The sequence below is a fragment of the Nycticebus coucang genome, chromosome 1, assembly GCF_027406575.1.
Source record: "Nycticebus coucang isolate mNycCou1 chromosome 1, mNycCou1.pri, whole genome shotgun sequence".
Lineage (NCBI taxonomy): Eukaryota > Metazoa > Chordata > Mammalia > Primates > Lorisidae > Nycticebus > Nycticebus coucang.
The window spans coordinates 21,950,728-21,965,060 of NC_069780.1; the positions used below are offsets into that span (position 1 = coordinate 21,950,728).

At 34.4% G+C, this 14,333-nt stretch overlaps 1 protein-coding gene across 1 annotated transcript in view; it reads left to right on the forward strand.

Annotated features, from left to right (window-relative positions):
• Positions 1–14,333, forward strand: part of GRID2 (glutamate ionotropic receptor delta type subunit 2) — a 1,435,943-nt gene that overhangs the window by 862,859 nt on the left and 558,751 nt on the right. The window contains exon 8 of the mRNA XM_053608318.1: positions 10,651–10,770. Coding sequence (XP_053464293.1) covers positions 10,651–10,770 — 120 coding nt within the window. The remainder of the gene's footprint in view (positions 1–10,650; positions 10,771–14,333) is intronic.

Consider the following 14,333-nt stretch of genomic DNA (forward strand, 5'->3'; position numbering starts at 1 on the left):
AGTGTATACTTTAAAATAACTAAAAGAATGGAATTTAAATGTTCCTAACACAATGAATAATAAATGCCTGAGATAATGACCTGAGATGGTAATTTACCCTAGTTAGATTAATCCATATCATAGGTGTGTATCAAAACATCATATGTACCCTATTATGATATATAGTCCTTATGTACCCATAATAACTAAAGATAAAAAAGAAAATCTACGATAAAAAATAGCAATTTAAAACAATAATTAATGAAATTTTATTTAGGGGAGCCTATTTGAGTATTTGCCTTGAGACCTTCTACTACAGTGGTATTTTTCAAAAGAATATATCTATTCTGTGTATCAAGAGACTACGTTTGAGTGGTATATATGATTGCAAATGTTCAATTGTATTATTTTTTTGTCTCATATTTCAAACTGACCTTTAAAAATTGAGTTATTTTCCTCATACTACTTTTGGATTCATATAAGTGTTTTTGATCATCCTGTTTAGATGTCAAGGCTGGTAATACTCCACACATCAAGAGAATTTGAAGAAGTGTGTTACTCACATTGCCTCTCAGGGAGAGCCGTGGGCCCAAGCAGATCCAGGAATGGGTTGGGCCATTTTAGTGACTGGGGATAAAGCTGGGCCAAAATTCCCACTTATGTAGGCTGCAGATTTGAGAGGCTTAAATTTCCTAAAGTTGTCAAATAGAGGCTATAGGATGGCTTTTCTTAATCAATCTGTATAGAGGTAGCGGCAAGGGAAAAAAGGAGAGCAAGGCTTGCAAAGAAGTCAGCAGGCAACTATTACAAATGAAGTGAGGCTCTTCATTACGATGGAAACATTCTAGTGGCAAGAATTGTTATCACGTTCAAGTGAACACAACATACCCATAGTAAGGGAATTCTGTGTACACGATGCAAAGCTGCATGCTGCCTCACAGAACGCAAGCAAGTCAAAGAACAAGTTTCTGTCCCCAAATTAGTTTTTATTCTCATTGTAGGGATGAGATAAAAGAGTTACAAAGTGATGCCCTTGACGTAAGTAGCATATGTGTCCAGTAAAGGCAGGCGTGGCTCTTTTCAGGTACTCTTGTGTTGCAGCCTTATAATTTACTGTATAAATTGGTAGAATAAAAGCTTCTTCATTTCTTTTCTTCTTTTTTGAAAATTAGAGCTCAATTCTCAAATGTTTATTTCTCCCAGATGTTATCAACACCCGCATGACATTGTTATAGTTACGTGGATTTTGTAGATTATTTTTGAGAGAATTATAACTTTTAAAATATTGAATCCTCCCAACTATGAACGTGGTATCTATCCATATAGTCATCTTCTTATACCCCCATTGAAAATTTATAGTGTTCTTTACACATATTTCAATTGTATAAATTCCTAACATTGTATAAGGTTGTGCGTGTCTGGTGCCTGCTATTTTGAATGAGATGTATTCTATTTCTAAAGTAGTTATTGCAGGTGTATAAGGAATTTATTGATGTAAGACATATTTTGTGTCTGATTTGGTCAACTTTTGAAATTTAATTACTGGTTTTCATTTCTTTCTTTAAGAATGGCTGTATTGTGTTTTCAGCTAGACATTGATATCATCATCAAATACAATTGATCTTATCACTTCAATTCTAATACTTTTGTCTTGGCATAGACATAAACAGCCGCATCTTGATTTAATAAAATGTCACAAGCACTATACTCTTAAATATATCAAGAATATGATTTAAAAAGAGATATTTTTAAATGTGTTACAAAGAAAGTATCTTTGTATCTTTCTTTTACTATTTTGGTACTTAAGATTTTTTTATTTTTGTTTGTAACTTGGTTATATTTGTTTGTACAACTTTGGAGTAGCAAGGTATCATAAAGTTAATCTACCCTATTTTCCCTAATTTTAGAGAAAATAGCTTCAGAAAATTAAATGACTTAGTAAGGATTACATAGTTAATTAGTTTTAAATACTAAGATTTGGGGTTTCTAATTCCGTGTTCTTTAACCCATACCATTTATGCTTTTTATTCTTCATGACAGTAGTTTTTATTCATTCCTCTAAAAATCACTTAGCTAGAGAAAACACAAGACACCAAGAAATCATGGAAATAAACACTGTGTGTTAATATTACATGAACCATGTACAAACCATATCTAATCTTTTGTTGCTGGTTGAGATAGGGTCTCAGTCTGTTACCTCGCTGGTATGCAATAGTGAGGTCATATTTCATTGTAACCTTCAACTCCTGGGTTCAAGAGATCCTCCACGTCAGCTTCCCAGTAGGTGGAAGTAGATACCCATATCCATGCCTAGCTTTTTTTTTTTTTTTCCACAGGCAGGGTTTCACCATGTTTCCAGGCTTGTCTTGAGCTCCTGGCCTCAAAGGATCCTCCTATCTCAACCTCCTAAAATGCTGGAATTACAGGCATTAGCTACCATGCCCAACCTCATGTCTAGCTTAATAAGGATTTTTCAGTTTTTGAAATTTGGTCTACTGTGAAAAGCTACATTTGATTGTAATATCTTTTTTTCAGAAGGAGTTTTCATATTGTATAATTTGATTTGTTAATGTTGTGTAACCTAGAGCAAACTTTCAAACTTTTTAAACTAGATAAATAACAATAACAAAAGTTGTGCTGCATTGGAAAAGTGAGAGAGGAGGCTCCCAGATGGGTTTCCACCACACGTGGTTCTTAGAACCACAGTTTGAAAACCACTCCCCTGGGATACGTACACATCAATTTAATTGGTGGAGATCTGTCTTCCTTCTGAAAGACAGCAGGGTAGTGTCAGGCTCATGCAACATAGGCAGCCTGTTTTTTGGGGTTTTTTTGTAGAGACAGAGTCTCACTTTACTGCCCTCGGTAGAGTGCCATGGCATCACACAGCTCACAGCAACCTCCAACTCCTGGGCTTAAGCGATTCTTTTGCCTCAGCCTCCCAAGTAGCTGGGACTACAGGTGCCTGCCACAACGCCCAGCTATTTTTTGGTTGCAGTTCAGCCGGGGCCGGGTTTGAACCAGCCACCCTCGGTATATGGGGCTGGCGCCCTACCAACTGAGCCACAGGCACCGCCCTAGGCAGCCTGTTTTTACCTCAGAGTTGTTCTATGTTTAAATGGTAGACGTTTTTGCTTTATCTTAGGGTTGATATTCTTAATATTGAAACAATTTCTAAGAGTTTACTTTATTAATTCATTTATTCATCACTAGCCTTTATTGTGGAATATATTGTGCAAATCCTTTGGGGAATTACTCACTAAGGAGGTACAGAGCCTAGCAGTGAATACAGACTAAGTATACAAAAAGCTATGTTCTAAGGCCAGAGACAACAAAAGGCCCACATGTGGCAAATGTAGGATTTAGAGACCTGGTAGACACACGGACACCTGCTTCATGGCCAAGGCCCTCATTCTCTATGAAGGCACAGAGCTGACCCTCTGTTCAGGGATTGTCCTATTCAGGAATTCTTCTACTCCCTTCCCTGAAAGCAGGATAAATATGGTGAAAGGTCATTTGTAGAACTTGGTTATATTTGTTTGTACAAAAGAAGGTCCCTTCCTTGAATTTGAGACAGCTCCAACAGTGATCTACAGACTGGCCTCCTGCATCATCAGACCCCATGTGGTATTTGCATCCAAACTTCACCTCATCTTCTGCCCCTCCCCCTTCCTGCACTCCCTGGAGGTGCTTTGCCCCTCCCCCTTCCTTCACTCCCCGGCAGGTGCTTCCTCAGGAGCACTTCAGCAGCGAACCTCCTGCACATAAGCAAATCTCACTGCAGTGCTATTTCCTGGGGAGCCTGGCTTATAAAACAGATTAGAATGTTTGTGGGAAACTGATAGCATCTTAAGGGAAACTTGACAATGAGCAGGCTTAGGATATGTAAAACTATGGGAGGAGGATATATCAGGTGGAGGAGCACTGTAGCTGACACGTCTATTAGATTAAATCATGTGTACAATGCCAAAAAGGTTTATTGGCTAACCAGAGTATGCAGAACACACAGAATTATTTGGACTGGAAAGAAATTGAGAAAAAAAAAGTTATTTGTGGGTAAATAAAAGACATTAAAGATTTTTTGAATGAAACAGGACATGAATTTTGGAAAGAATACCTTTATCTCTTTTGTTCAATTAAAAATAAGAAAAATATTACATTCAAAAATATATAAAATCACTGATCTGGGTGGCACCTGTGGCTAAAAGGGGTAGGGCGCTGGCCCCATATGCCGGAGGTAGCGGGTTCAAACCCAGCCATGGCCAAAAACCGCAAAAAAAAAAAAAAAATCACTGATCATTCTGTATATGTTATATGCAAGTAAGCCAATTAATATTTGATAGATCCTTAAATACTACCATATTGACTTAATTGATCAATTTCTGTAAAATTCTTCATGGTAATTATTTTCAACATTAAATGTGGGAAAATATCAAATACCAATATCTTTGGAGTATCCTAAATCTTTAAGTACCAGTATACTTTATCATATTGATAAATGTTGATCTACATTTATACCTAACAGAGATATTTTGATCTATGTTGATATCTGAAAGTATATTCTTTGCAATGGCAAAAAATATTGAAATTACACCAATTTTTATATGGTAATTTATTCATTCAACAAATATTTATTGAACACTACCATATGCTGTACTGTGAGATCACAGAATAAGGAAGGAAAATAGAAATATCAAAAATAATTACAAGTGTGATGTGTTCTACAAAAGGGGAAACACCAACTGTTCTGAAAATATGTGATTGGAAGGCCTAAGAGTGACAGATAAGTGGAAACGTTTAGTATGAGTAGGCATTCGCCAAGAAAGGAAAAGAAAGAGTATTCCAGAAATGAGGAAGAAAGAATGTTTCTTGGAAGGGGAATAGTATGTTTTGAGACTCGGAGGAAAGAGAGTTTTCCTCTTTCACATTTAAACTTCTGAAATATGTCAAAGGTGGCCAGAATAGAGAGGGAATGGAGACATAGCTTCTCTCAGCCAAGAGAAGGGGAAAGATCACGAAAGGGTTGATATACTGCGCTGAAGTTTTTATACCAAAAGTTTTTATACCACCATAGGGCTAAGGTGACAATGAAGTTTTCTAAACAGACTGGTGACAAGATCAGATTATTCTGGGGCTGGCAACTGGAGAACCCACCCTGCAGCTGCCATTGGATCAGGATCAACTCAATGAAAGAACAATATAAAACCAGCACATTGTACCCCATGATTGCATGAATGTACACAGCTATGATTTAATTAAAAAAAAAAAAGGAAAGGAAAAATTGGAGCTAGAAAGTGGGGACTTCATGGTTTTGTTAATTGATCCATAGCTAAACTAGAATGTGTGTGTTTATTGCTCTCAGAGTCTTAAGACATCTAAACACTACTACTATTACCAGCATTTTCCTGTGCACTGAAAACTAAATGATTACTGAAATTTGTAAAGCACACGAATTTAAAAAATTTAGGTGGATGCAATTTTTATCTGTTTACTGTTCTTCCCAGTGTCATTCAATAAGCTTGAATTCTGAGGATTATACTGACCAAAAAAAAAAAAAAGGAAACTAATGCCTCTGCTTGGAGGAGGCCTGACAAGGGTGCGAGCCGTGACACGGATAGAAGTAGATATCTCGGAGAGGAAATGCAGGGGATTGAAATAAGATGTGGTGATTTAAGACAAGTATGTGAGCAAAAGAAAGCAGAAAATGGTGCTTCCTGAGTTAATGGTTTGGGAAAAATTAACTCTAATAGGTTGTATTATTTACATTTGTAGATATTTTAAAAATTTGTGTACTTAGAGAAATGGGCCCTTTTTTGTTGTTGGTTTGCTTTTTGTGTAAATGTAGCATTTAGACAAAGCTGAAGGAAAGAGAGAATTTAGGAAAACATAATCTGACTTACCATAAACAGTAGTGACTTGAAATGTACAGCAGCCTTGACAAGTACATGTGCAGATAAACTTACTGCCATGGAAGATTTCTAAGTGCCATTCACGCCCTCAGTACTGGCTTCTTTCAGAGTCAAAAAATGTATGTTCCAATTTCCGGTTATTTGAATCACAAAGTGAGTAAAGCGGCATAGATTTTAATTTAATTCAGCTCATCAGATATTTTTTGAGCAATCCATCGTGATATACATAAGTTATATGAGACATCATCTAGAGGAAAAAATATAATTCAAGGCAAAAGATGAAGGTTTCAGTTTGTGGTCTTGGCCTCGATGTTTCCTAAAACGGAGACTGCATTATCGAAATGGGAACAAACTATTCGCTTCTCAGTTTGCTACAAGTTTCAGTTATAAATACTGTTAGAGGATATATGTATTTACATAAAACATGTATACATGCATATATTAATACTAAAAATATACACACATATAAATGTTATATGGTAACTCAAATTTTCCTAAAGTTCTCACTTACATTTTTTGTTTTTATTTTTGTTTCTTGCATCCTTTACCCTGGCATTTATCTGCCCATCACTGTATACCATCGCTGGGTAGAAAATGTGGTGTTTTATTTCCATCGGGGATTTTTCACTCTAAACGTAACACTGATGAAATACGGCGGCATCTCTTGGTGTGTTCACTGCCTTACGGGCTCATGATTATTTAACAAGGTATCCTTGGTTACCAAGCATGTCCATAGGTTACGAGGAACCTAAGACTATGTACCAGGAAATGAGGCAGGCATGGTAGATATCCGATGTTCTGTATCCTCCAAAAGTATCTGTAAGTTCTATTTCAATTTCAAGTAGAGGAAAAAAAATCCTTCAGACCCATAAACAGAATGAAATAAAGTCTTAGAAAGTATACTTTTCACCATTTTTCCAACTTATCCAAGGCATAGAGAAAAAACCAACCTTGACTTTTCAAAAACTTATTACCCAGGGGTAAATTATTCCCAATCTTTGATTCTCCTCTTTTATTTATTTATTTTTATTTTTACATATACATGTGTTTATTAGGTTTCCATTTTTTTGCCTTCACAAAATTAAAAAGGCTTAAAATTTAATAATAATAACAATGTTTAAGATAAGGACTAGAAACAAAAACCTTCTAAAGAAGGAATGAACATAAATACATTCAGAAAAGGAATCAGACAATTGCTACATCGAAATATTAAGCAATAATAATAATGCAAAGAAAGTAACATTCACAGTCAGTCTCTTTTATTTTTTTCTCTTTGTTCTTTATATATTTGATGTCCACTGGTATTTTTATATCAAGTGGGTAGGATGAAATTCAGACTTATTTTACTTGGTATTTTAAAAAAGGTTTACTATGGCAGCAACATTTTCTATTGATTTAAAGGACATTTAGAAATCAGTTGTAGGCATTACTATTTTATTAATGTCCCATTAGCTTATTTGATTTAGAACTGCCGTTATCACCAAGAGATAAAAAATGTGACCATTCATGCACAAAGATAATGGCCATTCCTCATAACCTGGCCAATACACATTGTTGCCAAGCTCTGTTTTCAAGGTTAACCTGAGAATAGATGTAAAAAGCTCAAAAGCACTGGAATTTTCTAAAGCAATCAAAAATCAGAGAGGTTAAGTCTGGGTGAGATAACAAGGGGCTTTAATTAAAGGGTTTGTTTGCTTGAAATATTGACCTCTCAGGCATGGCTGACATCTTCATGAGGGAAGGTTTCACTGATTATGCATGCCAAGAGCTCGTTAAGGATATAGCAGAAAGAAGATAAATTACAAAGTCAAAAAGGTAAATGGAGGTCACAGCAAACTAAATGCAAGTCCCTCAACTTATTGGTTTTTGTACCTTGTTCAACGTTAAGTACACTGAGTCACTCAGGGGCAGATACAAACGGGGGATAAATCCATGGCCCGAGCGGGTACATGTATATCCATTGGGAATAATACACTAATGTAACATCAGATATTCCAGTGCTTAAATGTTAAAAAATTTCAAGGACATAGTATTTTTGCTATGTAGCAATTGTATTGATACACAGATTTTTTTTTCTCTTTTTCCTAGAAATAAAGTACTAAGACAGAAATTTAGGATTCTGATCTAATTAGAAGATATTTTTATGATAGGTGGGTGATTGAGGACAGGAAAACTCTTTTAAAAAGATTTCTGAATACCAATAGTTTTAATTTGTGTATAGTTAGATAAGCTGTCTTTTTTAATCAAACTCCCATAATATTTATCATTTGGAGATATTAAAAAAGATAAGATCCAATGTATTTACCTCAATCTTCAAAATCTCAAGTGATAATTGGATGTCTTAAGGTATGAATACTGAGCTAACACACAGGATTGAATACACTTGCAAGAATCAGATATATTACATTTACCAAAAATACGGGCATGCAAAGGACGCAGACAAAAGGGAGAAATTACAAGACGTTCTTCAAGGACGTCTCCAAGGAAGTTTTCACATGTTTACCTCTCACGATGGGAAGCATTTACGTTATGAAAGATCTCAGGGTTTCCCCTAGAAAATATTAAGCTTCAGGACATTTTCAAGGGAGCCACTAATCATTAATCCATAAATCCTGGGTTTATTCAGTATGATATTTCCTTTGCCTGGGATGTCCTGTTAAAGGTTTTATATAGATAAGGTCTCTTCTAGTAAACATTACCAGTTTCTTTTGTTTAATATTACTAATTTATCATCCTAGATCCTGGAGCGCCGGTTGACAAGTGCATTAGACACACCCCTCTCATACATGTCAGTAAAGGAAGTACATAGACCCTAGACCAGCAGCTTTAACTCTTATCTCCCCATATTTTATGAAATGTAACTGAGTTGGATATTGAAGAAATTGTCTTTGGAAGCCATCTAGCATTCATTCATGTCTATTAATGAGTTTCAGATATCCAATACACTTTAATTTAAAAAAATCATGTCGTGTACAATTTCTAGGAAAATAGAAAGCTTCCAACATCTAAGAGTTAAAGAATGGTGGGGGTAACAATCATGATAATAACATTAATTAGGTTCTCATCATATGTCAAACACTCTTCGATGTTGTTTACATGTATTATAATAGGAATTGTAATAATTTTCAGAGTAGGCACTGTTACTTCTCCTATTTGGCAGGTAAAGAAACTAAGGCATGAAGAAATTAAATTACTTAGCCGGGTTACATTGCTAGTAAATTCTGGTGCCACTGGTGAAATCCAGGATGTGTCAGCAATGTCATATATTAAATGAGTGCAGGCATAGCAAATCCAAGGCTTTGTGTTAATAAAACTGGATAGGAGAGTAGTATCTGGATGATAAAGAAATACTGGTCAAGGATTTACTTTTTTGATTATTACTGTTACAAAAATAAAATAGATTAATAGTGAAATTAATGTTTAAGGTGATAAAACATCAATCAACATTAGTTTATTGAATTCCTATTATGAAATTAGCATCAAATGATAAGCAAAAAGGCATAAAGTGGGAAATATAATAGACAGCATAATACCAGCCAAAAAGAAAAATATTAAAAATGGAGTTACAGGTTATGGAAAGTGAGATATGTTTAAAAGCAACATCATAGAGATGTTAATTGAAGAAATTTACAAGCGGAGGTAATTTGCTGCCCAAATAAATGTTATTAACAAGCCAGAATTTCAAGTTAAATATACTTTCGCATTGAAGTGACTCGGAATGTGATTTTCATTTGTAAAAATTCTAAATAATATGAAGGCTGATAAACTAAACTGAGATAAGAATGGTAAACAACAGAGAGAGAAACATGACCTACATTGCCATCTGTTGGAAAAGTGAACATCTGTCATGTTGAGGGAAAGATGAAGCTTGGAAATTCCCAATGAGTCTCAACATCCAGTGTTGCTAGTTAAGAGCAAAAAGAGTTTTCAAACCTAAGTTGGCTTTCTTTTACTTTTTTTTTTTTTTGGTAGGGGCAACTTACCCTTCTTTGCCAGTTTTTTTTTTTTTAATCATAGCTGTGTACATTAATGCAATCATGGGGCACCATGTGCTGGTTTTATATACAATTTGAAATATTTTCATCAAACTAGTTAACATAGCCTTCCTGGCATTTTCTTAGTTATTGTGTTAAGACATTTATATTCTACATTTAGTAAGTTTCACATGTACCCTTGTAAGAGACACCGTAGGTGTGGTCCCACCAATTACCCAGCTTTCTTTTACTTTTAATGTGAAAAATATATTTAAATATGAAGGAAAAACAAACCTCTAATAATTTAGAGACTATGGATTTTAAGATTCCCAGCTATGATTTTAACTCAAATTTGAATGGACTTCCACTAGAGCAAAGAATATTATTGAAGGTTGTCTCCAGAGGAGATTTTACACACTTCAGAAACAATTATTTTTCTGGCTAATAGACCCATACAAATCACAAGGTGAGGTGGCAAATCTCTAGCCTGGAATTTAGTCTCAGCTCTCTCATGGTGTCTTTTTGAGCAGCTATTGACTGTTGGGGTCTAAATTTCTTTGTCTACAAGTGGACAAGATTGAATTAAGTGATTTCCAAGATTACTCTCAACTGTACTAAAAATAGCCTATTAATAATTGCATGCTTGAAAAAATAAATAAAACTAGTTGCATACTTGAAGTGCTTATTTTATAGATAGAAGTAGAATTCATAGAACTTCCTCTTAATGTTGTATTACTATTGTGTTTTTATTTCTGGAATTTAATACCAGCATCTGTTCTCTTCTTTAGGGTGGAGTTAGTGGGTTGACTGGAGAGCTAGAATTTGGAGAAAATGGAGGCAATCCCAATGTCCACTTTGAAATTCTTGGAACCAACTATGGAGAAGAGCTTGGCAGAGGCGTTCGCAAAGTAAGACCAGACACACTGATAAATTTGCTTTTTCCAATACTGCGGTTTTTCTTGACTGTTCTCTATACAACATAATCACAGAATAAATGAAAATTCACAATGTAGTTTAAAAGAGAGAGAGAATTAAGCCGTGATATGATATGCCAGAAGTATTAAGTAACAAATTCTATATATGCCTTGGAATAATTAAGGGGAATAAATCTGATACCTGACTAGGGAAATGGTATCATCTTTCAATCATAAAAATAAGAATATTTTTATGATGTAAATTTAATATTTATAAAATAATGTAGCTGCTTGGTTTTAACTTATAATATGCACAAAATCAGAATGCCAGCTTGGATAATTTAATTTCATATAGTGAGATGTAACTCTGCTGTAAAATGCTACAGTATTTCAATCTCTATCTATGTCATGTAATAAGTCAAAAATAGATTGCATAAAATGAGCTCTTATTGTATACTACTGATCAAATGGAAGAAGCTGAGTGTCAGTGAAGGATGTTTCATGAAATATGGGGACAGTAACTTTCTCAAGGAGAAGCATAAAAGCCAGTGGAGAAATGACTTTTCTGTGGTTTGGATTTGTTATTTTTATATCTTACTGGTGGAGAAAAACCTAAAGTAATTGAATGCGTATACAGAGCTAATGATAATGAATTCGATTATTAGCTGTGTCAAGTTGACTGCATCAAGGATAAGAGGTCTTCAGTGGGTATTTCTTTCTTGTGCTGAGATATAAGATGCAGAAAAACCTAAACAAAATCAAGTTAGGAGTTATTCTACTCAGCAATAAAATTTTCTCAGTAAATGTATATTAAGGAAGTTAAAACTATATTAATGAGTTATTAATTTTTTTGTCTTCTACAAAAAGTTCAGTGAATTATTGTAAATGAAATAACCATTACTGTGATTAGGAAACATACTCAATTGTTTTGTTCATTTTTCTAAAAATTGTGTTGCTGATGGTATTACAGTCTATGAATATAATATATGTCATGTTTCATTTTCTGATTATTCTTTATATGGGAATAACTATGACATTTTATATTGATTTTATATTTAAGCCTCTTGCTCATATTTTTAATACTAGTAGATTATTTGTAGCTTCTTGTGAATTCTCTGCAAATTGTCTTATAATCTGCAATTAATGAGAGTTTTTATTTTTTTTGTTTGTAATTTTACACTTTTTATTTTTTTCTTGCACCAACTAGGACCTCTAGGATGATATTAAAAGGAAATAATAGTTTTTTTAAAAAGTAGCCTTTTTAAATCATGATCAATCTCAGAAAAAAACATTTCAACAATGTACTACAAAATGTAATGTTTTTGTTCTTTTTCTTTTTTATTAACTTGGATCAGATTAAGAAAGCTCTATAAATTCCTGATATATATGTATATATAAATTTTTATATAAAATTAGACTTATAAAAATTATAGTTACATTTACATTGATTGATGTTTGCCACTGAGGTTGCCTTCTTTCTGTGGGATTTTCACACTAAAGTTTTGCTGGCCTAAATAACTTAAATGAGTTAGTAACATGAAGTACCCAGAACTATGTTCAGTACATTATAAGATGTTACCCTTAATGGTGATCGATGAGAGAAATCTCAGTAGAATGTAAATGCCATGTGTTTAAATAGCAATAGTAGCAAAGTAAAAAGGAAGATTAAGAAGACATGTTTGGGTGGTCGTGAAATGGCTTGGTGAAGTTGAGGTTGAGAAGTTTTAAAATATAAGAGACTTCACTAGATTTGAAGGCTCACAGACCAAGCCAGTAGAGTAGAAGAAAATGAAGATAAAGGACAGAAAGGTGATCAGGAGAAAGAAAAAGAGGACAGAGAGGATTGGATGAAGAATTAGATGGGGAGAAGAGGGGGAGAGTTAAGGAAGTATGCATGTTTGCAAGTTTTCATGTTTGGCATTAGGGAGTTAAGGGAATCGTGAAGAAATAGATTATCTTTTATTAGAGGAGTGGGAGGTGAGATTATCTGCCAAGAGGGAAAAAGTAATGGAAGACATTGGACATAGTGAGGCTGGAGATTCAAAGACCATGAAGAAGTTAAGAGGAAAAAGGAAAAAAGTTTTGAAATACACATAGCTGCTGTGGCAAACTAGAGAAGGATAACTAGGGAACATGGAAGGCTCGCCAGGCAGGGCTGTTGGCTCATTTGGAGATCAAGGAATCACGGGAGCAATAATCTACACAGTTGTGTTTGTCTAGCAGCGTTCAACAGATTGTGTAAAATTGAATTAATGTAGGCTTGGGCTTTCACCAGCTTGTTTTTTGTTGAGTGTTGTGGTGTTTTCTTTTGGATAGGAGTACAACACAGCAGGGAGGTTGAGGATATTGGCACAAGAACAGTTGAAGAGACAAAGCATAAAATCTAAAGGAAGCAATGAAAGCAGGAATTTATCAAACTTCAAATCTGGCTCTCAAGTAATTTTAAGATGAGCGTGGCTTAGTTTGTAGGTCGCCAACTTCATCTATAAATGGGGCCATCCTTCATACAAGCATTGACACATACAATAATGTTTTTTAGATACTTATCAAGGGAAAACATTACCATGCAAACAATTGCAATAGAGATTTACTAGATGTGTGTCCAAAATTAAAATTCCAGTCCCAGTTTCTCCTTGTCTCAACAAGAGCAAATGGCTTTCCAGTTGATGAACTGTCAAGTTGTCAGTCTTTATTCTGCTGCCAGTGGCTAAGTGTGTGCAATCCCCCGAAGCCTTATCACCTCCAGCAGGGATACTGTCAGATCTCATAAACGAAGCAGCATTGCATTTGCTCAGGATTTGAATGTAAAATGTACCAAGGATTCCAGTTCCAAATTTTGGACTTGTCTCTGCTGTCCTGGCATTGGATGAATAAAGGTTTCATCTTTCTAAATTTGGTGAAAATGCAAAAAATGATTATCGAATTTTCACTGCTGATGCTCAAAAGGAAGAGCTTTCCTGCTTTGATATTTTTCACATTTTTTTTTTTTACTTTGATGTAAGATGTTGTTTCATTCAGGAGATGGTATAGTCAAGGGCATATTGTGAATCCTTGAGGATAAATCAAGCAAAACTCAAAGCTAAATTTTGAAATCACCAAGATATTCTGTATCCTAAACATTGCTCAGTAATGTAGTTATTCTTGTTTCTCTTCATTATAATACAGAATTTCTAAGAAAAAATAAGTAATGCCATTCTATCAAATCATCTAATACTAAACTTATTTTAAGAATAAATGGAAAGTAAAGATTAAATTAGTTAACTCTACTTTTAAAGAATCAATGTGTATTTTTTTTCTCAGAATAAAAATTCTACATAATAGCTTTTTAGCTTGTCTGAATTTTCTTTCCTTTGCTAGGTTTGCCAATGATATTCACATTTTACTGTGAACACTGAGTTTTACCATTAAAATCGAATACTCTCGACTTAATTAGTCTTTGAACTTTATCACAAACAGGAAAATAAGGCTAGGAATGGTATATTAAAGCTTCTTTCATAGCCAGTCTTAATGGCATAGTAAGGCTTAGTATCTTCATAAAAGCATTTTCTGATAAGTTC